At 38.4% G+C, this 27,359-nt stretch overlaps 1 protein-coding gene across 33 annotated transcripts in view; it reads left to right on the top strand.

The window, feature by feature from the left end:
- DLG2 (discs large MAGUK scaffold protein 2) overlaps positions 1-27,359 on the top strand; it is a 984,419-nt gene that overhangs the window by 893,851 nt on the left and 63,209 nt on the right. For all 33 annotated transcript variants that reach the window (XM_068181606.1, XM_068181605.1, XM_068181599.1 and 30 more), the window contains one exon: positions 2,779-2,893. In XM_068181606.1, coding sequence (XP_068037707.1) covers positions 2,779-2,893 — 115 coding nt within the window. The remainder of the gene's footprint in view (positions 1-2,778; positions 2,894-27,359) is intronic.

Here is a 27,359-nt window from a genome sequence, read left to right as displayed (position 1 = left end):
TTTTTTCAAATTATCTGCGTATTTAAATCCATAACTAAAAACATCTCAAGAAACAAAGTAACAGAATATCATTAGTACTTTAGTAATTTTTGGTATCAAGCAGGGAGGAGGACCTTGAACCTTGAGCTTCCATCACACACTTATTAGACAATTTTTAATACATCTTGTGGTTCCAAGAGATCTCCCAGAAGAGAGATTCTTGAACTCAGAATAAGTTTACAGACAGGTAAAATTGGTTAAATTACAAGTGTGCTCTCAAGTTAAAGCACAAGCAATATCATCATCTGACCAAGCTGTAGTCATTTGAGTATCTGATGTTCAAGTTGCAAATAGCTGGATACTGTGCTAGAGAAAATCAATTTTCAGTCCTCTCTTCTCACTCTCCAGATTGGTGTCTAAATCTGGGAATTACTCCCACACCTTACATACAGAGTCAGCCTGGGATGGGGATGCTTATTAAAGGGAAAGTTTCTGTGCTGTAGATCATTCATATCCTTGGTGCTGCCCAGATGTAAAACGTTAAGCAAGCTGAATTACACTGTATGTTTACTGTCTTCTTCAGTGTATCCACCATAAATGAAAGAGAGCTAGTAACAAGCCTTTGAATTGTAATATTCTGTCTATTTGTGTCGGACTGATACTGTATGAGGAAGAGAAATGCGAGCCTTGGTCCTCAAGATCCCCTTTCCTATTTGCCAAGAAGAAATGTTAGATTTGTTTTAATGAAATATAAACTAAACAAAGCTTTGCTCAGAAGATGATTATTTACTAAATAAATTCTAAAGCAGGAGATTAGAACAAATATGACTCACATAGAGCAAACTTAAATCCTACACTGGGATAAACACTTCAAAACTAAACTCCACTTCAGAAAAAAACAACATGCGTTTGTAGGAGCCTTAGTTCCACTGAGAATTTGTGCTTTTAAAACTTTCAGAAGTTTAAAGATGTACTCTAGGTGAAAGAAATGAGCAAGAAACAAGCTACAGAATAAATCTAAAATACAGTCTGCATGTAGGAGTTTCTCTTCTCCTGACACACAGAATTTCAGTTGCAGTCAGTGAAGTCATAGGTATGTGGGAAGACTGAGGAGTCTTATACCACAGCAGTGGTTCCCAACTGACGAGCAAAGTAGCCAATGTCACTTAACAGACTGAGTAGGTAATGCCAAGGAAGCTCAGTGGAAAGGGAGGCAAAATGTGTCAAGAGAGAAGGAGGGGAATAAACCCAAACACAAAACCCCAAATCAAACCATTCTGCTAAGCCAGCTTGAAGGTGGCTAGTGTCTATGCAAAATGTGGGATCTTGGAAAGGTCAATGTTATTATCCAATGAAAATGTAGAGTGCATGGAATAAAATGAATTAGTTGTTGCAAAGCATCTAGACATTGTGGGAATGGAGCCAGTAGGAACAGCAAATGATCAAACAAAAATAATGCTGAGTTCTAGGAGAAAAATGTGAATGTTGCTGTCTTACAGCATTATCACATAGCTCAGACAGCAACAAACAAGATGCAGAGCAATGGGTTATAAATGCACTGTAAAGATTTATTTGCTTAAGCTGGGAAGTGGTGGAATCTAGCGGAATGTACCTCCATCCTTTGAGGGAGGAAACCTTGTGTGCTGGTTTTACTTCTGCTTTAGCCCTGCTGTGGGGAAAGGGATACTTCTTTTGAAGGCATCAGTGAAATAAAGCGTTGAGGTGCAGGGAACATCATCTTCCCTTTGCTGGCATCAGTCTGCAATTACTCTTTAAAGTGTCACTGACTCACTGAAATGTATTTTGTACACCCCCTCAGCTTAGTCTTATAGCTCACATCAGTAGATTCCCTGGGTTTAGGTTGAATTATGGCTCTCTGGGCTTCTGGAGGTTGTCATTTTCAAGGAATTAGAGCTTGTCTCCAAAACCTCAACCTTTCTTCTTGCAAACCAAACCTCAGCCCATTGGGTCACATGATGAGCAAGGGGAGCATGGCAGCTCCCAATGGAGGGACCATTGATGAGGCTGCGTCCTGTCAGAGAGGAGTCTCACCAAATGATACAGCTCCAGCTGATCCCATGCTGCTGGGGAGCAGGTCACAGCATTTTACAGAGCCCCCAGTAGAGCTATGGAGGTGAACAAGGTGGGGAGGGGAAGGGGGGGAGGAGCAGTTCTGTACCACTGTTATACAGCTTAGGTTCGGTGTTTCTGGGGTCACCCACCCTAAGACTGAGATAATGGCTCCACCTATTTAAAAGAAACAGGGCCCAAGACTCAGTGAGCAGTGTAAAAAAGGTGGCTGATTGCTCATACAATGATTTTCCAGCTTCTTTGGGGATAATTGGACATGGAAATATCTCCTCCATTTTGATGGGATTATACAGTAATTGTTTGACTCTTTATTAACTTCAGTGCACTGTCCCACTGACCTTAACAGGGTATCACATTGTTTGGAAGGAGGAAAGATACAATGGAAAACTGCTTTCAACATCCATTCCACAGACTAGAAGATATTTGTTAGCACACTTTAAACCTCCTTTCCTTTCCTGAAACTGCAGGACCATAGGTCTAGATATCTGATTCCTCACCTAGCCAGTGTTGAAATGTTCCAGGTACCACAATAAAAAGGGCATATATTTACCTAAGATAATACATTAATTCAAGGTTCTATTAGACCTCAGTTTTCAAGACATGCCTTACACTCATTAATTTAATGTTAATTTGCTTTTAGCAGCCCTAATGATTATATAGGTCAAGAAAACGAAAATATATTTATTCTCTCTTTTCTTATCTCCTTAGAGTACGCTCGATTTGAGGCAAAAATCCATGACCTGCGTGAGCAGATGATGAATCACAGCATGAGTTCTGGGTCTGGTTCCCTGAGGACTAATCAGAAGAGGTCACTGTATGTCAGGTAAGCAGGAAGAGCCTTCTCCTGGGAGTATGTCGGCAGCTACTTTGTCTGTGCCTGATGTGTGTTGTTGGTTTGGCACGGTTGGAAAGAAGTCTTGGGGAACTGCCTTGAAATTAACTGAGAATGCATCCATCTTACAAGCACAGTATCATTAATGAGAAAATTGGATAAAAGGCCTATTTGCCCTATTTGACCATTTCAAGTAATGTGCAAAGAGCATTACACTTTTATAGGGATTTGGGTTTATGAGATTAGCATTTCTTATCTCTGTCAATATCTGAGATGGATACTGTAGAGTAATGACAAAATTTGTTTCTGTGTGAGGTCTTGCCCAGACATGGAATGAGTGTTCTCAGGAAGAGCAGCTTTTTGCCAAAACCTTTTCTTTGCAAAACACAAACTGTTATATGCTATTCTAAATGCCTGGCAATCTGCTACTATCCACTCACATACATTTACTCTTCTATCAGTCTATGCTGCAAAGAATTTGCCATCAATGTAGCAAGATTAAATGTGCAGATGAGATGGTAAACAAGCTGCTATCCATAGCTTAAATGGGGTGGTGAATAACAAAGGAATTCCCTTTGTCACTTTTTGGGAGCAGTGGTTGTAGTTTCACCTTGACTGTATGACTCTGTTGCCAGACTGGATGTTGCCCAATTGCCCCAGCAAAATTCTTGCTGTCACTCTCCCCTTTTGAAACTCATGGAAACTATGGCACTCTGTCAAGTATTTTAATAATCTTAATAATTATGCTTCTCTAGGCTTTCATTTTCATTCTCCCCTTTGTCCCCTCTATCCTCCCCATGCTCAGCATATAATTTGAAATTCCTGACAATCATGAAGTAGAGGGAAGCAATTTGTCAGCCTCTAGGCAGTGATAATTATTCACAGGGGAGCTAATTCAGGTGATAACATTGCAGAGATCCAATTAAGGCTAAATTCTACATTTTGTCATTATGCTCTCAGTGTGAAGGAGTAAGATAGCAGAGAAGGAAGGGAAAACTTTAATGCCAGCATGAAAGGTCTTGTTCTAATGGGCAACAACCACATGAAGCACTAATTGGTACTGCTGTCAGAAAAAGCAATGATTGAAGAGATATGGATCACTCTTACCAGTGATGTTACTCTTGGGCAAGGTCAGATTAGAAGTGTTGAGGTTTTCAAGTCATCTCTAACCTTCTCTGACCTGAAGCAGTTTTTTCCAGACCAGAGTGACTTTGTTGTCAAGAGCTTTGGTCAGTTCCCTGAATTTGCATTTTATGAAAAGCTACAATTGTGTGTGTAAGGATGGATAGATCCAAGCTTCCTTTCTTGAGATAAGCCAGGAACCCAAAATGTAGGGAGTAATAGTGTGAGAAGCCCAAGCCAGCAACTGCAGGTTAATTGAGTTGTACACATAAAGGGCTAACACCAGGGTCCTGAACACCTTACTGCAGTTTGAACAGCAACAAAGCTTGATCCCCCCTGTATGAACATTGACCTGGAAGCTCTGCTGAGAACTGAGGCTTATTAACTTGCACTCTGAGCCAAGCTGAGATATCTGTGCTGCATCTGGACTAGCCTAGCTCTTCTGTATAATATTGCTCTGTGTGCACCGATGAGCCTGGTTTTCTGCTAGTTCATGAATTCTCGCTGTGATCTGTCTCACTAAGCTGCTATGCCCTGGTGCTTCACTGCAGGAGCCTTTGATGTCTTAGCTGCTTGTCTAAATGGCACTTCCCAAACCACAAATGTAAAACCTGTTCTTTTATTTCACATCCATTTCAACAAATGCCCCAAACCTCTGAAGCAGAAAGCCACAAAAGCCTCAGTCACTTTTGTTAGCATTTACTTTTTTCTCTCAAACACACACAATTGGCTGTGTCCATGTCTGAGAAGCCTGTTTGGGAGGGTATGTATCTCACATATTACCAGAACATGTTTGTGCAGTAGCACCTGCAGCCTTGTGCCTGTCACTGTCAGTTCAATTCACACACACTAATTACAAAGGTAGCTTATGTCTGTGTTAGGCACTCAGGAAAAATAAATGTGGGCTCAAAAATGTACTTGTTTTCAGAGATGAAAATTTTCTCTTTATGAACACTCTTTAGAGGCAGGGCCCATGTAAAAAGCTAGAATCTAGCATTTGGTTTCTATTCTTACAATTCAGGACATTTCTGTTTCAATGGATTATTTTAGTCAGCATGTGCAAGAGAGCTACAGGCAAATGACCATATGTTGTTGTAAATCTCTAGCGGTAATGCCAAGTTTATGATTCAAGTTTGCTGTTTTCCTTTCTTTGGGATGTAGTGATTTTGCCGTCCTTCACTGTGTATGGCAAGCATGGTTATTTTTTTACCAGAAAGTTGAATTGAAGCAAATCACTATATTCTAGGCAACACAAAGAAATAAATTATGATGTAGATAGGTTGTAATAGTTGAAAATAAGTGTCATTACCTGCTCATAGAAAAGCCAACAAAAGAGGGTGAGAAAAAGTAAATGCCAATTTACTTAGTAGTAATTATGCCAATGGATGTGGAGTTTATTGGATGCAGGGCTTTTTTCTTTACCTTACAGTCTGTGATTTCCCCATTCAGCCCCTACTAAAAAAGCATAGCACTGAGATATGTGAAATAAACTATATTCAATTAAGTGAGACAAAATGTAATATATGGTTAAAGGGTTGAATGTGGGTGGCTAAAGTAAGTGGCTAAAAGCAATTAAAAGTCTCACTTCAGGAGTGTAAGCAACACAGGAAGGAAATCAAGAATTGCTTGTTCAGGGAAATTGTGTGGCTCTTTGACATGATCTTTTTTCTCTGCATACTCTGGTGTTTCAGATTTGTATTAATTTTGTCATTTTTTTATCCCAGTCTGTCTCTCTGACACCTCCTGGAATATTTCCCATTAATTTCTTGAATTCTTTTTTTCAATACTATCTGTTGCTTTTTTATCGGAGACCCTGTATCTCTGTTTGGGATGTCATCAGAAAGTTCACAACACTAAAGGGGAGGATAGAGGAGTAGGAAATGCTTTTAGTCCTTTTGGGAGCTCACAACTTCTTTGTCACTAAATGTGTTGAGGAAAAGAAATACAGAAGAAATGCAGAAAGTGAGAGAATGGATAGGAAACATAGAAAATGTTATTCATGCTTTATTTGGTGGTGAAAGTGAAAGAATTTAAATTGAATTCACTAACTGCAATGATAGGCTAAAAAAATCTGATGTTATCATTTTTAAGTCATTGGAATTCAGTCATCAGCCCATGATCAACAAGGAGAATAAGCAAGCCCATCACCAGCTAGACGTTGTGCTATATACATGCATAGCAGGGTCTTATGCAAATTCATTACTTCCTTTTTGTCTTTTCAGCTCAAGGTTTTAAAATCTGTTCCTGCAAGATTATATATTTGTTTGTCTTGAAATAAATACATTCTTTGCTTTGTCCTTCTAAATCCATATCAGTAGTCAGATTTCTAGGTTACGTATGGTTACTCTTGCTACTCCTAGGAAATGCCAGATCATGTTATTTAACTCAGGCTATGGAACTTGGCAGCCTTTTGAAGAGTTAAAGAGTTAAGCATCAGAGAAGTACAGTCCTTTAAAATTTCAGTGAATTGAAGTCACTGAAATGTTAACTTCCAAACTTTGGCGGAAACACAGCTTAAGCAGTTTTCCTGTTATTTTACTATATTAGTCCTGAGCTTAAAGTACTTGTGTTAGATTTCTGAGGATAAGAGTAGACGCTTCAGTAATTGCTACTACACATGCAAAGAAAAGGTTTTCAGGAATCATCTGGCACCCAAAACTGCCGTCTTAGTGTCTGGTTTTCATTTACAGATGAAAAGTAGTGAGATAGGCTTAGCATAAACAGTCACTGCATCATTTAAGCTTTATTCAAACTAGACAACTTCTGAAATAATATTTATATTTAAAAATTCCAGTTGTCTAAAGCCACAACCAGGCACTCAGATACTGGAGGTGTATCGCTCCGCAGAAATAACTCTAAAGCTTCACACCTCCCATACCTTTCACTGCCACTTCTCTGTTTAAAATCTGTTCAGTACTGTCAGTGACCAAACATGATGTCACCTCATCAGGGCTCCTGGTTGCCATGTATGAAGGGTTGAGTTTACTGAAATGCAGCTGTTTCAGCCTCTGCACTACTTTCAAATATATCAGTACAACGTGAATGGTACAGTTGGCTGTAAAGGTGGGGACGGAATTATTGCTAAGCATTTCATAGCCGTGGTATATATGGGCCATACAAACATGTAGTATTATGTGTTAAAAATGTGTGTGTTCTGGTTCATTTCTTATTGAGCCATGAGGAAGAATCTGGAGATTTGCCATCACAACTTAGCTCAGCAAAAGGGAAGTCAAAGCTGAGTTATTTTGGGTGGTTTATTCTCATTGTCAGCACAATGGATTCTCCATTAGGTATTAGACACCTATAGACAAATTTCCTGTACTTAGAAATTAGCTTGTTGCCATATCATAGAATCACAGATGGTTTGGGTTAGAAGAGACCTTAAAGATCATCTGGTTTCAAACCCCTGCCATGGGCAGGGACATCTTCCACTAGTGCGACTTTGATTTTCTACAGATCAGAGAAATTCTCAGTTTTGAAGTTTTCAGAGCTACAATTGAAATTCATTTGAGGCAGTTTGTGAAGATTGAGTCTGATATACAGGGCTTTTTCAATGCAATGTCTGTTACAACCACTTTCAGTCTCCGTTTCTGTCTTCTTTGAGGCAGTGAACCCCTCAGGCAAGTGAACATCAGGTCAAGGCTGCATGGGCAGAATTCTCCTATGAATCTGCACAGCTGGTTGCAATACAGTCTGAAATCAACCTGAGAAATGCAATTCTTAGAGACATCATGGTAGTGAAACCTGAACACATCATTAAGATCAGACTGAGTGATGGAAAGCTCTTGTATGTAGGTCTGGAAGAGATATATCTAATGAAGAGATAATTGCACTGGTGTTTTCAGAACGAGGTACTGAGGAAACCAGAGAGAGGTATGAAATGGCCATGATTAAGTAGGAGAGAGAATATTTTTTTGAGATGTATGTGTATGTATATATATATATAAACAAAATCCAAAGGGATATGTTGGTGTTAATTGCATGCTATAGCTACATACACATTGCAAAAATCTTCACTTAAGCAAGTTGCCTAGTATCTCTCTTGAGTCGATGGAGTGCATTTGGCACTTTCAGAGTACAATTCATATCATCCAGAAGTAGACATCTAAAATTGCTCAGGCGAATCATGCCCTAAAAATGTCTCTTTCTCACAGTTGAGTGGAAGGAGCCTCAGGTGATTAGCTGAGATGTAAACATCAATATTAGAGACACATCATGTTGTGCGACCTGAATCCCATGCACACTCAAAATCTTTCTCTTTTGCTCTCTCACAAACACACGTGTGTTCATATGCATATCTATGAGCTATAAAATCAAGCTTCTGACTGTTGTCTGTGCATTCTTCTGTAACATAGGTTGGAAACACCAATGGTCTTGTTTAATTGGGCTGTTTTTTTGCCCATATTCTTGTTCCCCAGGATTCCTTCTGAATTCATTTGTCACTTCAGTTAGCATTACTAAGAATCCACATACACTCAGTACATGGTCATCAAGCTGGATGAGTTTATGACTCCAGCATCTGGGAGCATCCAAACTGCAGTTTCTTTCAGGTTTCGCAGCACTGAAGATCAGTACAGATTTCTGGAGAGCAAATGTGAGTGAGCTTGGCACCTAGACATTATTTTTTTGTTTTAATGAGGAAATGGCTTACATAACCATGCCTGTACTCTAATGGCTTTATAGAACTATTAGAATTCTCTTTACTGAACAGTAAGTGGAGGAAAATGGAATTTTAGTACAGTTTTTTCACTTACCTCAGATTCCTGGGCAATTGAAAGTTTCAAATTGTGGCACAGAATGGAAACATGCATTCAGAAAATGTGTCATAAATGGCATAATGCAGATAAGTTTCGAAATGACCAGATAGGTACACACAAAAACTAAATTTATGAAATGGCTTATTGGACTTGAAGTTCCTTTTCAGACTGGAATTGTTGGAATGTCACTCCTGTCCTGGTTAAATAAGAGTTTCTGAATATTCAATTACTACTTTTTAATGGTTCTTTCTCTGAACATAAGAATCTTTTGTACATCCTCCTGGCACAAATATTCTCCCTGGCTTCAGTGAGAGCTGCTCAGATTCTGAACCAAGGAAATAGTTTAAATCTTATTTTTCAAAGCAAGGAGGGTCACTCTGCATGCTTTAGAAACCTTTTCTCTAGGGAGACATTCAAAAGCTGAACCGTATCACTGAGTAACTGTTTACCCAGGTCTTCACTAGTTATCAGAAACACTGAGGAATTGAGGAGGATGAAGAATATGCTGGAATACAAGAATCACCAAATACAATGGGAAGTAGTTTTTATTTATTGCTTTGAATTTCATGTCTAGAGCAAAAGTATATGGCTTGCAGAACATGTGATTGTCTGTAAAATGAAAAAGGAAGATGACACAATTATTGTCTTTGACAAAACAAATCTAATATCTTCTTACAAAATTCAACCTGTTTATATGCTTAGAGGCATTTGCAAAAATTACCATGTTCATCATTCTGCTGCTAAGAACAGAGCAAATGAGAAATTAAAAATGTCAATTGAAAATTGAAGAACAAAGAATATCTGGAGAAAAACTGTTTTGTTGAGATTTTTTTTTAAGTGGACTCTCGCTGTCAGTAGGAACTGTGAGAATTTCACTTATTTATATTATGTTTGTGAAATTTTCACAGGTCTTTAACTGAAGTGTTCTAAGACTCACAGTGCTGATGTCACTTTCAGCTGAAAGATGCATATGAGGATTATTAATCTTGGACTACTTTCAATTCAAAGGCCTTCAGGTTTATAGTTCAATTGCAGTCCAGTGCTAAAAAACCACCCTAAAATGTAACGATGTAAATACAACAATATGTCTCACCAATACCCTAGGACTGTGAAACTCAATATATTTGATATATAGTCAGTTGAAACTGTTAGCCACCTCATAAGCTATTACAGTTTTTCCTAACAGTTACTGCATTTCTTACTCATCTGCTACTTTTTTGCAATGTTGATACTAATGAACAGTTAAGGAAAAATTATGTATTTTTGCAATTCTTCATAACATTTCACAGACAAAGATGAAGCAGTTAATGGAGAGTGAAAACTGAACATGTAAACACATCAGTCAAACAGTCTCATCTCTGCATCTGACACCAGCTCTTTCCTTCACATCTTCATGTTTATCATATCTGCTGCTCTTAGGTACCGGGTGTGTAATGAGTTCAGCCCATCCCTCCCAGAGATGTGGCCCGATGCATCGTTAGCTGCAGCATGAACCAACAGCCCAGCAAGCCTTTTATCAATGAGTGTTTCCCCAGCTGTGTCAAAAAGGGGCAAAAAGTAGATTTATTTCTATGTGGTTGCTGCTTTGCAAATCATTGACTACTTTGTGTTCAAAATTATGAGCCATTGTACCCAGTACTGAGCACCTGGAAGGACTGAGCCCTGTGTGAAACAACCACAGCCCCCAGGAATCTGAGATAACACATCCTGCCTAAAGTTTAAAACAGAAAACAGAATATAAAGCAGCTTGCACAATATCAAAGCTATTCTTGCCTAAGTCATATTATCTTTATATTTTGAGTAAAACTTGTTGTATTTTAAATAACTGGGTGAGACAGGGAATCATGTCCTCAGTGCAGCATTATTAATGCCTGGTGTGAAACTGCTTTTCTATTAGCAACTTCAGTAGGATTTAGTACACACTTGTGGCCATTTTCCATATTGTTCTGTTTCATAAGTTATTAAAATAATGGCCCAGAACAGGTAATGTGTTTGACATGATGTCTGCTCTACAGAAGCAGCACACCTTTTTCTTTTCTTAGGAGATGCCTTAATAGCTTTTCATTTCACATATATTGTGCTTTTCCTTTCCCTAGAGGGACTGCCTGCTTTCTGCTTCGGAGAGTAGAAAGTGTCAGCTAAAATAATATCCAAGCCAGAAGATGATGAGGTTGAAGATCTTGGCCTCGTGTGGGAATAGGATTTGTTTGAAATTTTTATAACCAAGATAGACACAGTTTCAGCCTCATTTCTAAGCAGAAACACTGAATATGATCCATCGGTGAAGGGGAGGGGGACGTGAAAGTGAAGATAAACTGTCTGTGGCTTAAAATGGCTGAAAGTGAATCAGCAAAATATGCATTTAAGCTGTGTCTGTTCCCTGTGAAATAGCAGTCTTATCCAACAAATAGTTGCTTATGATGTTTCCATGTCAACAGCTATAATAGGACACCGTCAGTTTGTGCAGCTCTCAACTGGAAAAGTACAACACAGTAGCTTAGACCATGAACATAGAGACAAAGGCCTAGTCCAATAAAAGCTTGTGTGGATACAGTCTAAGTTGGAAATCGAAATATGTGCATTTGCACAGAGCACAGTGGCCAATGTGAGAGAAAGAAGATGCTTGGCCCTATTGAAGAGTTTTCTACCTGAAATCCTATACGGAAAGTCATAAAGCCACTATAGAACAGGCTCTCCAAATCAGCTGTGTTGAAACAAAGCTGAGAACATTGTAAAACAAGACATAACACTTCTGAAAAGGGTAGTGGGAATTTGCAGAGTTCCTTCCAATAAAGACAAATTAGGAGGATCTTTAGTTTCACTGCAAGGAAATCCATCTCTGGGGAGGGAGCCCAGTCAAGTTAAGTGATGAGGCTAAGTAGGATCAGTTGTCTTTGCTAACCTTATTATTTCTCATAAGAAATAGAAATTACTGTAATAATGCTATGGTAAGCCTGGAAGGATCTGGGGAATTGCCTACCTGAATTGGGGTTCATAAGGAGCTCCTCAGAAACTGAATTTAGTTATTCCCTGCCACCCCACTCTTGTAATAGGAAAAAAGTACTAATCAGGTCCTCCCAGGCTTCATTGACATGCTGTTGAGTAAACCCTGGTTTAGATGCAACTACTTTACTATTTCTGCTGTGAGTGGTGCCTGTGTAGTGATGGTCAATACTTGAAGCTGGTGTCCAAGAGGAGCCAGCTCAGCATGCCAGCCCCAGCAGGTCTTGCACTGCTTACCCTGTGTCTGTCCCTCTTGTATACCAGTCTTGACAAGCAGGATTTGATCCTCTCTGAATGTGCCTCATGTTCAGAACAAATGGAGTAAAAAATTATTTCAGAGATTAGCATATCCCTCTGTGTGTCTATATATATGTGTGTGTACATCTGCATTCTGCCATGTCTCCAACTCCATCTCTTTCATGAGGACTCTAATTATGTGTGGCTCATTCTTCTCTTAAAACTCCTTACTCTAATTGCTTTAACTACTAATGTAGCAAATAAACAAAGACTGTCAGAGTTATCTGGTGAAGAGTTTACCAGATGTTCCTCACCAAACAGGAATTATAATAATGAAACATTCACTCACCTTCCATAGATTCTACTTTTTATACTTTTTAATTGACCATGAAGGCAACCACATTCCTTCACCTGATATATTGGGCTGATGCAATTATCAAAACACCTGCTTAGCACAGCACATCTACTTCTACACAAACCCCTGCTTACAGAAAAGGCAGGAAAAAGAAAGCTTACAGAAAAAGACTCGTTGCTATTTCTGCTCCTGCATCTTCTTTCTAGCTGTTTAAAAGGGTCCTGGCATAGAGGGCAGCAGCTGAAAGCTTTGGGAAAAAATTAGGGCAGAAAAAGTTACTTAACAATATAGAGGCTTTGATTTATTATTTTTTGTATTTCTAACCACTTAGATTTAAGTTATGTCAGGTTGGAATAGTTTTTACCTTAGTGCACTGCTAATAACCTGTCCTTGCCATTTTCAGAAAGAATCAACATTTATTTCACTCTGGGAGCTGGAAATATCTGTAATCTTTTTTCTTTTAAAAAGCACTATCTCTGCAGACAGGTTTTTTCCTCTTGATGTTCTTGAGACATTTCAGAGTCCAGGTAGAGGCTGCAGATACCCACTGTAGTAATTACTGCTTTCTGCAGAGAATGTAAGACAATTTGGAGAGAAAAGGAGCACAGGTGATCAATGACAAAATGAAAGCATAGCCTAATGGCCATCAAGCAGTATTTTGCCACTCACTTACAGATGATTCAAGATGCAAAGCCATATTTCAGTCCTTTCTGCTGTTCCCATCTTTACCCAGCCAGTCAGACTGTTTCTGTCATGTTCCATTTTCCTGAGAATACTTCAGGAACTACTCTTGTAAAAGTACAGCTTAGATTTGAAAAATATCTATGGTTTCTTCATAGATTTATGGACAAGGAAATGGGTATCTTTGTGAATCCATCTTGAAAACAGATTGAGACTAGACAGTATCAAAACCATTTTCAGAAGAACTGCAGGAAACAAGATAGAAGCAATGTTTCAAATGTGGTTTGCAGATTCCAAATGCAATTGCCCTTTCGGTACAAGCACTGAAAGTTATTTTTCCTTTTCTATACTGGCTGGCAGAGCATTGCCACATCCATGGAGAGCTATTGTGACAAGAAGGCTCTGCTACAGGGAGAAGCTGTGGATGTAATGTCCCAGAAGATGTCCAGTGTTTTTCTGGCCAGTGTTTCATCCAGACATAACATTACAGACACATTTTTCTACATCCACTTGTTACTAATTTAATAGCAAATTTATCCCATTATATTGTTTATGGCACTGGTGTCTGGTTCTGATTTCGTACCTGGTCTTTACAGAGAAGAGGATGAGCTACAGGAACATTATCAAGGTCAGAACTAGGTTCCTAAAACCTCTAGTAGAGTTATGAGTTGCAGCATGACTCCAGTGCATGGCACTTCTTCAGATGTGATTTACACAGGTTTCAGTCTGCTTAAGTTAGCCCTAACTAGACTGCAGTTAGGGTCAACAATCTTTATTCTGGTTTCAAGCCAGAATCATGAGATGTTCCAGGAGTAAAAATCAGAATTCCTCTTTCATCATTGATATTTACATGTGGATCCATCTTGAAAGCCTTGTGAACTTTAGCAGATCTGTCAGTCAGCAACTAGACATAAATTTTCTTGGTAAGTCTTTGACAATCTCTTCATCTAGTTATACTTTAATAATTAATTAGAACATCAGAAACAAAAGCAAAATATTAATTAATAGCAGTGGACCATGAGACACATCTTATCAATTTCTGTGTTGGGCCTACTATCTGGCCAAATCTAGTGGTTACTGCTAAAAGATGATGGGTCAATTTGCAGTTCACAGCTCACCACATCTCCTCCTGCAGGTGCAATAACCATAGATTATTAACTCCCATGCAAAACAGATATGAAACCTGGCAGCTGAGTGAGTTTCATTGGCTTAGTGGTAAATAACTATTCTTTCCCGTAAATCTGACCTCATTCGTCAAACACCTGATAAGTTCTTTCAATATCTGAATGATATGCTGGCTTTTCACACAATCCAAGAAAGATGACCTTTTATTATAGCTACTGTGTTAATGCAATCATTTTCTTTTAACTGATGACTTCAGGATTGTAGTTTACTTTAATTTGTATTATTGCTCAATACTAAAATTCTGAATATGTTTAATCAGAACATGATGAGAAATACAGGGTTTTCTTTTAAATGTCCTCAGTGATCAATTTATCTGCCTTTGTCTGTCTGCAGACACCACCAGCAGATAGTCATTCATTTAGAAATACTTACCTCTAAGTTTCCTTCAAGAATATCAAAACAATTGAAAAATTTGGAGAGAATTCAACAGATAGTTTTGCCTTTAATGAGGATTGCAACAGCTTTGGCTGCAAGAAGTCTAGAGAAAAAAGTTGTGAAAGAAGTAATCAACAGACAGGATGTTTTTGTCTTTGAAAGTATGAAAGAATAGGCAAATTGACTGAATTAATAACTTGAAAATTATCTAGTGCAATGCAAGGATCATGGCTGAATCTAGCCTGTAGAAAATGGGGTTATTTTCCTCTCTACAAAGTATGAAAGTCCTGTATGGTAGATGGATTTTCAGCTACTTTAGTTTTAATTTCTGTGTATTACCATCTTGAAGACATCAGGCCTGGACAGACATAAGAATATATTCCCTTCTAATGTGGACAGTGTGCAGAAGGATTAAAGTTTCCTTTCCTTAAACTTCTTAGTTGCTATAATTTTCTTTCTTCAGTACAGCAGCTCCTAATTTGCATTAAGATGAGGAAAGGAAAATCCCTACTTTGTTAGTATTTGAGTTTTTAGAAAAGGACACTTCAATTATACTCAGATTTCAGTTCTGCGTTTTTAGGAAATTTTATAAAATATTAAGCTGCTGCAGTAGTACTTTTGGTCTTACATCTATGGAAATGCACTACCTACCCCAGCAGGTAGGTAATTTTTTTTACACAAAATTTGCATTCATTTTTCTACTCGCCTTGAGTTCTAAATATACTCCAGAGCAACTGGGGACATCAATTTGAAAGGGAATTTTGTTGTCTTTTGAAAGAGCAGATAGATAAGTGTATGAAGTATGGGAAATTCTCTAAATTTATTTATTAAACATTCCATAATAATTATTTCTTCTACAAAATCAGTAAACCCCATCTGCATTCAATATAACCAGTGGTAATGTAGAGTGAACTGAGGAGTCATGAACTGCTGTAGATCGGACAAAAATCTTAGTGCTAGCAAGAATTCTACTGCAATTTACTGTTTAGAAGTTCTCTGCCTGTTAAAAGCACACAAAGAATTTTCCATCCTATCTGGGTTCTTTCTCCAGGAAGATAAGTGGTATCATTCTGGAAGTGAGCAGCTCAGATTCTGCCTTGATTTAGGACTAAAGATACACAGTTATATGGTTAGAGAGATACTGGGTGATGTTGGAGCACTACAATGAGCTGTTTGTTCATTGTAGGACACCCAATTGCAGTTACGGGAGATAAACAAATTTTTGAATAAGTAATCTCAGACTATTTAAGTAATGAAACTCTGAAGAATCTGGCATCAAATTGTATCTGAAATTTCTGAATTTGATGTGTGAAAAGAAGATGGAATTTTTTTTATTGCAGCCCAAATGGAAATTTTTCTAATGGGATCAGAAGGGTACATCTAATTCTTCAGTTTCGGGAGAATATGACCAAGGATCTGGTTGTACTTATGATGTGTCATAAACAAGAAAGGTCTAAAGAAAGCATGATCCAATCTCTCTCCCCCTCTGACTTCATACCTATTATTAAGGTACTGGAACAAAAATTCATGAGGAGACCCCATTGAAAACACATGACTGTATCAATTCCTTTGAAAGCATGACATGTACCTGGCCTTCCATCCATTTCTTCTTAGAGACAGAACAAAATAAATAAATCTGGTGTTTTCAGTGCTCTTACTTCTCTGCAGAGCTGTAGCTTTCTAAGTCAAGGACTTAGTCTTTTCAGTCAGCAGAAAGGGAAAATTTATTTTAATTGTGTCTTTATTACATACAAAAAGACTACATCCACAAGAGAGGTTCAGGAAAACAAAATTTATGCTCTCTTAGAGTACGGATAGAAAGTAGACCTGCAGACATTTAGGTCAAATACTTCAGTAAGATTCTTTCTGAGTGATCTTTATACCAGAAACTTAGCAACAATCAAGACATTCACTCAGAGTGAAACACTGGATATGTTTTCCATCTTGTGCTTTGCCTCTGGTAATAGGACTACATGGGGTAAAGAAAATTTCTAAAAATCAGCTGTGCAGACTGTTCGTGGAAGAATGAAGTACCAACAGAAGTCATTTAGAGTAATTAGATCTGGAAAAGTGCTTATATGAAAATATAAATACTTTTTAAATAATCATGGTAGGCTGGGTCTTAAAGATTTTATATTTCTGTGAATTATTTTTTTCTTAATGTGTATACAGAATAATCTAAAAATCCCCAATTACAAGAATAATTGAAACTTTATTTGAAATGATTAGCTGACTTTAGAATTTATTTTCTGATATCACAGCATTTTTCACTGATAAAAGCAGTCATCTACCAGCAAGGCTAAAATTTCCTCTGCCAATATTTTGCCTGACATAGGCTTCCCTAATGGATGATTAAAGGGAAATTTGCTTTGGTAGAATAAAAAATTAGATATTTCTAGTTCTGGTTTGCTGAGCAATCATGCTCTGTAGAAGGGGGCTGTTCTTTACACTTCCTGAAGGCCTATCAAATTATATAATGCTTTTTTGGAAGGAGAGCATTTACAGTTTCACTCCATTAAGCTGCATTTGCAGCTTAAAATTACAATAATTGAATGGAATCATAGCATGGTTTGAGTTGGAAGGGACCTTAAAGACCATCTTGTTCCAATGCCCCTGCCATGGGCAGGGACGCTTCTCTCTAGGCCAGGATGCTTTAAGCATTGGCTTGCCCACAAGTAACCCTTGCATGCTTGGGCAATGTTTCTAAATTCCTCCTGTGCAGCTGTCCCTGTATCCACCCCTGTGTGCTGCATATTGCAAACAACACAGTGTGACAGTGATCAAGCATCACACAGCAGCATCTGCCCAGCAGATCAACTTTTTTTAGAAGTTCAACTTGCATCTTTCCTTTACTCATGTTTTATCTGATCTCTATGCATTAAATCCCAGAATCAGTAAAGTAAGGTTGGAAAAGACTTCTGAGATGATTCTGTCCAACTATTAAATCAGGACTGCCAGTTTCACCACTAAATCATGTCCCTGGGCACTGATACTGTTGTTAAACTGTTCCAGGGACAGTGATTCCACCATTTCCCTCTTCTGCAAGATAGTCTTCATGCCTTTTTTTATGCTCTAATTGGTTAACATATATGAAATATACATGTAAGCTGAAATTATTAACATCCCTCTGTTCTGTTCTTGCTCTATTCATGTCTTTAATGTTGTATGTGGATGGTTCCAGGTCTCCACATGCATCTCCACAGTATACTGTAGGTGCCTTGGGTAAATTTCCATTAGTCCTTTGAGGGACTACAGGCAACTTGCTAGTTAATCCGTTATCTAAGATCTCATCAGTCACAATTTTCAACTCTTTATTAGTTCAGTGGCACAGCTACAGTCCTTACATTTCACATCTTACAACCCTTCACAGCCATGCTTTTGTGTCTGTCTGGAACTCAGAGTGAAGGGTACTGGATTTTGGCTGCCTAGGACACGGGCTGAAATTCCCAAACCTAGAGGATGTTTGTTGTGATTGTAGTCGCAGACATCTATTATTTGGGGAAGAGTGAGTGAGAAGCAAATTAGTGAGTTGCCACTGCTCAATACTTGTTCCCTAGAGCAGTTTTGAAATAAGTCCATCCCTTGATATACATTTCCGCTCTCACAGTCCAGTTGTGTATTTCAAATGAATTTTTCTAGGTTAACTTGGATTCAGTTCTTTCTGCATTTCAGAGAGAATGGGGTTGCACTTCCCTAAAAGATTCCTGTATTCAGGTTGTTGCATCAATATGCATATAAATGGTAATTGAAAAAAATGCACCTTTATCAATGATGGATTTAAGTGTTATAAGAGTTCTGCAAAAATGAATAACATCACAATTCATTTTGATATAACAAGAGCATTGTAATAATTTTTCATCCATTCAGTTTTTCAAATTTCATAAGACATCAGTTAAAGCATAATTAAACCATCATGAATGTCTTCTGCTTTTGGTCTCTCTTCTCCAACAATTCAGCCCTCATAATTAATTAAGTGGGATGAGGAAACAGATTAATTTTAACTTCTTGAAAACATACTTTCTACTCCTAATACAATATATGAATAATGCTGTTTCTTCCAGATTCATCTTAACTACAAATGAAATGCTTAAATTGCAGCAAGGCATGGTAGTGTGATAGTCCCCATGCTTTAATGTTCTGATTTTTTCAGGCTCTCCCAGACCTTTTTAATAATAAATCTTGTCGATGCTGTCACATCAGTCCTACCTTATTTTAAATCTTCATCCCTGTCCTTGTGCTCTGTGGGCAGGAGATAATCTCATTTCATTTGGTAATCTCATTTTATTTGTAAACCTCTAGGTTTTGTTTTGTAAAACTCAGGAATGAGCTGCACTTCTTAATGACAGGGAGCAAAATAAGTGAGCTTTGAGATAATCCCATTTGGTGAGAGTCTGTGAAAGAGGGTAATGCATTTTTTTAGGATTTTCTCAGTATTTGGCTTATTGTGTTATTTGTGCAGCAAATACTGCTCTTTACCTCTTTTTTATCTCTTAAGGGAAAGAGTAAGAAACTTTTTTCCATGACACCATTTTTAAGTGAAGTATTGATTTATTTTCATTGATCTCACTGCTTAGTGTTTAGGGAATTGATGTTGCCATTCAGCAACATGGGACACTCTTGTTCTCCCTCAAGTCAGTACAGAACAGGTCAAACCTTGAACCACCACTTTCCATTAGGAGAATTCTTGGTCCAAGTAGAGAATTTGGCAGTATGTATAAAAACATTGTTGCTGATTGATGGGAGGAGAAACTTGGAACTGACTTTGCTAAAATGCTAAAAGCATTTTCCAAGGTGGCTGTAGGAAGAAGCAGCCATCAGGATGAGGATGCAGAGGCAGTGAGCAGAACTGACTCAAATATTACCTGTAGAACTGATAGAAGTGCATTCAACTTCCAAGCCATTTTACGAGTTACAAGAGCCCAGCATCTCATAATGGTCCACAGAGGGTGATCCAAGGCACCTAACTTAGTTACATAAATTCTGTGTACAGTAAATGGAATTGTTGAGTAAGGAATTCAGTTTTGCTGTGCTAAGCAAGGATGTTGGCCAAATGCATTCCTAATGGAGCTCCCTTACAGAGCACAGCAACACCTTAGGGATGGGCTGAGTTCAAACATTCTGCCCTGGATTTAGTTTATGGAAAGAGCTAAATGCTGGAATATATCTGAATTCTCACTCTTGCTGATAGCCTGGCTTTAGTCTCTATATTAAGTACCAACTCTTAGGAATTTGAGACCAAAATTCCACAAATGTGGATAGGTACTTTATTAAGCAGCAATGTTGTTTAAAATGTAAGAGGGGAAAATGGTGGTGATGACAATGGTTCTCACATTTTGCAAAACAATCTGGCAAGAGCATATCTATTTTCCCTTTATTATTGCTGTTTCAGTCAAAGCCACTGATGACAGTCAGGACAGCTCATTCACCACTGCATTCTTGAGACTCCAGCCTAGGGGTCACTACCAATTTCTTTCTCCCAAACTTTCACCATCCTGACCCCTCAGTCACTGTGCTTTTTCAAGAGAAGATGTGAAAAATGTCCTTTCCAAAAATGGCTACCTTGTGGTTAAGACACCTTATGAAGATGAGAGTTCTAGATTTGTATCCCATCAGTGTGCTAAGGAAACTGCATTTATATCTCCCACTTTCTCAGTCAATGGTGTGGCAAAATATTGAATTTCTCATGCTCAAGTGTCTAACTACTAGGCTACTAGAAAAAGGAAAATATAATGTCTGTGGTTTTGAATGGAAATGGTATCTCCTGTTGTGGTCTTTCTGCATTCACTTTTGTATATGTTAGGTGTGTGTAAAGTACAGTAAAGATTTAAATATAGGGTTAAATGCAGTCTAGATGTTTCCCTGCCTTAAATGTGAATGCCATGTTTAAGTGAAAGAGACATTCAGCTTCTCACGAATTTGTGAGAGTAATGTAGTCTAAAACACCTGGTCCATTGAAGTGAGTAAAAATGCTGAATTTTGAAGTAGGGCTGTGGTGCTTAAAATCCATCTATGTTTATTTTAGGCATAAAAATGATCAGTCTGAATCTTACTTTCAGCTTTGAGTAACCTACCAGTGTCCAGTAAGTTTTATCATCAACTGTATTCAATATCTTTTGCCTTTCTGTACTTCAAGTGACTATGAAGGAGGTGAGATTAGAGATGGTCCTAATTTTCAGGATCATCTGAAGACTGACCATCAAGTAAGTCCAAGGCAATTACAATCCCAGTCATACCTGTAGCTAAAATAAATCACATGCCAGCCTGGAATTTCACATTGCTGAAACTGGCATTTTCTTTTTAAGAAGCCCTTAAACTAGGAGGCCATTTTAAAGATAATATCAATGATTAGCAAAGAAATTAACATAGTTAATTTGTGGGCTACATTCATGTAAATGAGTTTATTTCACTCCAAAAGAGGATTTCCACCTGCTACCATATAATATGTCAGATATGGCTTTTCCTCACCAGCAAAATTATTTTATTTCTAAAAATATGTTTCCATGGCACAATTCTTTGGGTATGACTATGGAAGCCAGATAATCTTGCACACCACTTTGTACCCAGAGCCTTGATTGCTCACACTGCACTGCTCACTTACTCCCAGCCCCTCTTTTGGAGCAAACTAACTGCTTCCCTTAGAGGCTAAATCCCTTTTGACTGGATCCCTTTCTATGACACAATCTCACAGACTTTTACTCTAGGAGATGCCTATACACCCTCATCCCACTTATTTAGGACATTAGCAACACTATTCTGCTGTCATGCTCTACAACATGGTTTGTGAGGCTACAACCTTCTGTATCCATTACTTCAGCCACTTTTCAGAAGAACACCACAGTCATTAACTGGTCACTCCTCAGGGCCAAATGTCGTGACATGGGATCAAGCAGCCCTGAGCCCAGTGCTAAGCTGTGTGGGTGGGATGTACAAGAGAGCATTAACCTTGGACACTGAGGTTGCAAACTGATTGACAATACTGAGCCCTCTCTGGTGCTGATATGTCTAGCTGTGTAAATGCAGTCTAGCAATAAGGCATCTGCACCCTTTCATAATTAACTTGTTTTACAAAGTGTCCTGATTCAAGAAGATCTTCAAGACAACTGTCTCGGTCTAGAGGAAATTTGTTAGACAGTGAAACCATACATGGGTTATGTTGATTCAGAAACGTCAGGGTATTTTTACATAGATGTCAAGAGTTATAAGAGCTGTTTTTTTTCCCCCCAATATAATTATTTCACATATGTCCAACACATTCTGTTCAATCTCTGTCTTGTGAGGATCAGTTTTGTGACATTTATAGTAAAGATGTACTGTTGTTTCTAATTTTGCTTCTCTTTAAAATTCTGCAGACATTGCAAAAGATCCAGCAGCTGTTGCTTTAAAATGCAGATAAGTAGGACACTATGCCACTCACGGGTGCCATCATTACAGACCCATGTTACTGTTTTCTGTCAGCTAGAAGTTAATTACTTCATTTTTCACCCTGTCAATCATTTATAGAGAGACAAGAACAAAGATATCTTTAGGGCATACATGGCATCTTTTTTCTCCAAGTCATTTTTTTGCGTGAACATTATGATGATGTTTCTCTTATTTAGTTTATAATGAAGTGTAAGCAGAGGAAAATATTCCTTAGAACATTTCTTTAGATGTTGTTGCTGCAGCATTTATTAACATCCAAATATAATGCTTTATTTTCCCTGGAAAATAAACTTTTTTCATAAGGTTTGAAAAACAATTCTTGGGAAATTTATCTTCTGCTCATATCTTTACCCAAAGGCAAAGGGACCTAGTTTTGTACTGTGAGAATTCCTCTAAAAATGAGGAATACTTGGACTAACTGCAAAAAGAAATAAGGTATTGTATAAGGACATTAAATATATTTAACAGTTTGGTTAAAATCCCAATATTGCTGTGGTGGGTTAGAAAGATGTGCATACATCACCATCTTGTAAAATGACCAATATTTATGTAGGTTGTTTTAATTATTGTAGGCACTAAGTCTTGTGCCAGTAAAATTCTCTAAGAAAAAAGTGAAATTTAGTTTTGCATTGAAACACTGAATTAGTCCATAGCATTTGTGTTTTTAGGACTATTCGGTGCTCTTGATTCTGTAATGTGTTTTCAATCCTTTCATTCAGTGTAATCATAGAACCACAGAATAGCTTGAGTTGGAAGTGATCTTTAAAGGTCATCCAGTTCAATCCCCCTGCAATGAGCAAGGACATTTTCTGCTAGATGAGCTAGCTAATCCTGAAACACTATTAGATAGTGGAAAACCAAAGGAAAACTCAAAATAATATTCAATAAAATTATTTAGATTGCTTTGATTTAAAATTCTTAGTAACTGTGCCAAGACTTTCAGATAAAAATAAAGTACCCCATCCCTTTAAACCTAAACATCAGAGGAAAGAAAAAGGGAAGGACATAGAAGGAAAGAAGTGCTTTGATAATAACATAAAAATAGTTGTATCTACCTCTCAAGTAGTGTTTCTCGTATCTCTAAGCTTTCTCTGAAGGAACAGCTAGGTGAAGAAACAGATATATAGACAATGACTTGCATAGCCTGAAGAAAATTATTGTCCCTAGGAGTGGATCTCACCTGCCTACGGGCAGCTGTATCCCATTTGTAGAAATGGGGTTTCAGCTTGAATTCCTTAGCTGCATTCAACAAATAAGGCAGGATATAAACATAAAAACTGTCTTTCATCCAGGTTGTCACAAGCCAAAAAACAGCTGTTTCAAGGTCTACAGCTCAAACCAAAGCCCTGGTGCTGCAGGGTGAATGTGTGAGAGCAAATATGACCACCACACTCAGGTGGACCAAAGGTCTTTCCCAGCTATTGTTCTGTTTCAAATAGCATCTGATAGCAGATTATCTGCAACTATTAAAATAGCTCTTGATGGATTTTTCTCTTCCTTGGAAGATTTTTTTAGACCTATTTCAGTTTTCAGAGTTCACAACACCTACTTGTGAATTGCATACTGTATATTATCTGTTAAGAGGCTAAATTACACTTGCCTCCATTTCTTGGGAACAAGTGTCCCCTATTCATTTTTTCTTGACACTTGTAATTTCATTAATTTTGTTATGCCTTTTTCTTGGTCATCTCTTTTAAAGCTGAGGAGGCTTAGTCTGTGTAGTCCGTTTCTGTGAGAAAATTGTCCTTCTTGGTCTTTTTATTCCTTCTTTGCCTTTTCCAGGTCTTCTTTGGGATGAAAGGATCAGAACTGTCTGTAGAGATGTATGGGTGTCTGTATCATGGTATAATAACACTTATTTATCTTGTGTTCTTTATCAATTTGTTTAAATGGCATGTACAAATTTGCTTTTTTCACTAATGCCAAGAATTGAATTCATGTTTTCCTAGAAAAATATCAAAAATTATGTTTCTTCTTCCCAGGGGAGTATTTGCTTACCCAGTGTATATCAGTATTTAGATTGACTGAGGACTGATACTCCCTATGTTTCCCTTTGTGTTTATTCACATTGAATTCCACAGAATCTTGGAATAGTTTGGGTTGGAAAAGAACTTAAAGATATCTAGTTCCAGCACCCTTGGCATGGATAAGGAGACCTTCCACTGCACCAGGTTACTCACAGCCACACACAACCAGTACACTTCCAGCACCTCAGCACCTTCATCATAAAAATTTCTTCCCATCTAACCCTGCCTTCTTTCTGATTAAAACCATTACCCCTTGCCCTATTACAACAGGCCCTGCTAAACAGTCTGTCCCCATCTTTTTTATAATCCCCTTTCAAGTATGGAAAGGCCACAATGACAGCTCCCTGATGCCTTCTTTTCTCCTGGCTGGACAGCCAAAACTGCCACAGCCTTTCCTCACAGGAGCAGTGCCCCAGTCCTCTCAGCATCCTCATGGCCTCCTCTGGATTCACTGCAACAGGTCTTTGTTCTTCTTGTGCTGGGGACCCCAGAGCTGGATGCAGCACTCCAGGTGGGGTCTCATGAGAGCAGAGGGGCATAATCCCCTCCCTCAACTTTCTGGTCACACTTCTTGTGATGCAGCCCAGGACACACTTGGCTTTCTGGGCTGCGAGTGCACATTGCCAGGTGTATCTTCAAGTGCTTTATCATCCAGTCACTGGACATCTTATCATTTGCAAGTCTTCTGAGTCAATTTTTGTTTTTTCTACCCTTGATACTTCAATGTCTCTAGTAAATATTACTGCCTCATTTTTCATCACCTTTTCTAGATCACTTACAGGATTTAGTCTCTTGTGAAAATTCTTCATTAACCCTTTTTTCGTATCCTTTAAGCACTTACTAATCCTTCACTCACAGACCACTGGTTTGTTTTTTTCTTTACATTTCATGATGTTTTGGTGAGAAAGTCTGTTGTAAGTTTTCTGGAAATTCACATGATATTTATGGTTGGTGAGTTTAATGTTCCTAAGGAAGTTAAGTAGATCTGTTTCTCTAGTTATATTTCATTTATTTGTTGTCTGCCTTTAAAAAACTGGTTCAGTATTTTCCATTTCCACATTTTAGTCATTCATCTCATCCTGGTAATTTATTCATTTTATTGATTTGTTATTAAATTTTTCTACTGACACATCAAGTGCAGATGGTTCCATTGACTTGACAGGTCTGAAAGGCTCTTCTGTGGGTTCATCCTTAAACACATTCTGTACTTGATTGTAAATAATTCATTTAACTTTATTGGTATGGCCTTTTCTTTCCTCGGCTCTCTTATTACACCCCAATGCCCTGTGTAATTGGTATTTAGTTTCTGAATGCTGCACAAACCTTACCGTAGTTATCCTCAGGATTCTCCCTCATGGCAAGAAAATGCCATCTCTCCTTGTTTTGTAAAGACAGAGGTAGGACCCCAGAGAGACTGACACTTGGTAAAGGATGCTGAGTAATGAAACACTCAGGTTTGCAGCTCCTCAAAAATGTCTCCAGCTTTGAGCACGGAACTCCCAAGAAGAGTTCTTACTGACTGAAAGGTACCAACTTGAAGGCAGGAGATGAATTTGGTGCCAGGGGCTGGACTCATGGCAGCAGGTACACTGAGAGTTGGGATACCTACAACAGCCAGTCAAAAAAGCTGAGTGATGTGTGTGATGCTCTGACTGCTGCTGGTCTCTGTGATTCAGAGCTGGAAGGCACTCCTTGCTGCCAGCCTTTTTTTCATGCCCACCTCCTGCTCTAGCACTCCTTCAGGCGGATCATACATGAGCTTGCAACAAGTATTTGAGGAGGTAAAAGAGTTTTCCAAAGATACTGACAATGATGTTGTAAGGCCAGGATATTTCTGTAGCCTGCTTTGCACCTTGGTTGTGACAGGATTTGTGGTGACACATCCTCTCCTCGGTGTCTCTGCAGAGCATGGCAGTGCGGGGCCAGGCCTGCCCAAGGGACCGCTGCTCTCTGAACTGGGAGTGGACCTGCCCTGGGGCTTAGGCTCACACTGGAGATTGGCTGGAAGCACAGATATCCCCACTGCAAGGAAATGAAAAATCTCAACCCACCTCCCTAAAGACCAGCACTGCAATGGAACTGGCAATTAGTGGCAGTAAATCGTTGCTACAGCTGTGGGAGATACAAAGATTTTCAAAAGCAGTCCTGCTATTGGGAAGATTTTTTTTTTTTAATTTTCCCTCAGAGGTAGTTGCATGCTGCAATGAGGCTTTGCTTAATAAAGTCCATTTTGATAAAGAAAATAGTGCCTATATCTACCCTTTGAAAGAAGAGAGGCTCTTGCTCTTAAGTTCACAAAAGGGATTTTGAGATACAGTTTTGAGATCAAAAGGCAAGTGTCACTTTGAAGGTAAATGAAGTTCCATACAGTCAATTTTTAAGGTGTTTTTAAATTAATTTTTATTTCATCACATTGTATCTTCTACTGACTTGCTTTTTTTTTTTTTAATGAAAATCATTCATTGCAATAGAAAATAACTCCATTCAGTCTTTCCACTAGCTTGGTTCACTTTACAGAGCTTACTGACAGAACTGTAGGGGTACATCATAGCTGTGGAAAAAAAACCATTTCTGACTTTCCTGGAGAAACAGATATTGCCTTAGCTTAATATTTGACAGGAAATGCTAGGTTAATGACACAGAGACAGAAGGAAAACTATTTAAAATACAGGATTTGCACTGCTAGTTAGATGACCTATTAAACAAACAAATGGAAGTGATCCTGTAAGGCCAGAGTGGTGAACAGTAGAGCTGTACCTAGGGAAAATGTTTGGATATTCAGGTATTAAAATTTTTAAAGAATACACACTTGTGAACCAAGTGCTTTGAGTTAAGGCAGATTCATTTCAAAGGTGGCTTGAAGTTCTTGTTTACACTATTTCTGTTTAGTGCAATCCAGCACTTTATATGGTGTAGCAGCTTTCATGCTGCTGAAGTAATATTAATTAATCTTCACACACAGCCCTTGATAGAGGGACCCAAGGGTCAAAATCTATTTGATATAACATTGACACATGCATGGAAACTCCACAGCTTGCCAGTAATTGTCCCTCTCTGACTTCTATGAGTTTTCCCAGCTCCCTGGGAAGTCTGGCTGTCTATGGGTTGTCTGGGCTGTCTATGGGTTGTCTTGGTGCTGTGAATCACTCTCCCCAACTGACTGATGGGTGAGAGTCGTCACCTACATGCAGGGAAAAGTGTTGGCAAACTGAAGAGTTCGACCCAATTCTCTTTAAGCCCCATTTTCATAATTTGTCACCCACAGATCTTCCTAGTGTTGGGGTTTTTTTCTA

The sequence above is a fragment of the Anomalospiza imberbis genome, chromosome 2 (assembly GCF_031753505.1).
Source record: "Anomalospiza imberbis isolate Cuckoo-Finch-1a 21T00152 chromosome 2, ASM3175350v1, whole genome shotgun sequence".
Taxonomy (NCBI): domain Eukaryota; kingdom Metazoa; phylum Chordata; class Aves; order Passeriformes; family Viduidae; genus Anomalospiza; species Anomalospiza imberbis.
Note: the sequence above shows the minus strand (reverse complement) of the source record. Positions and strands in the feature narration are given on the sequence as shown.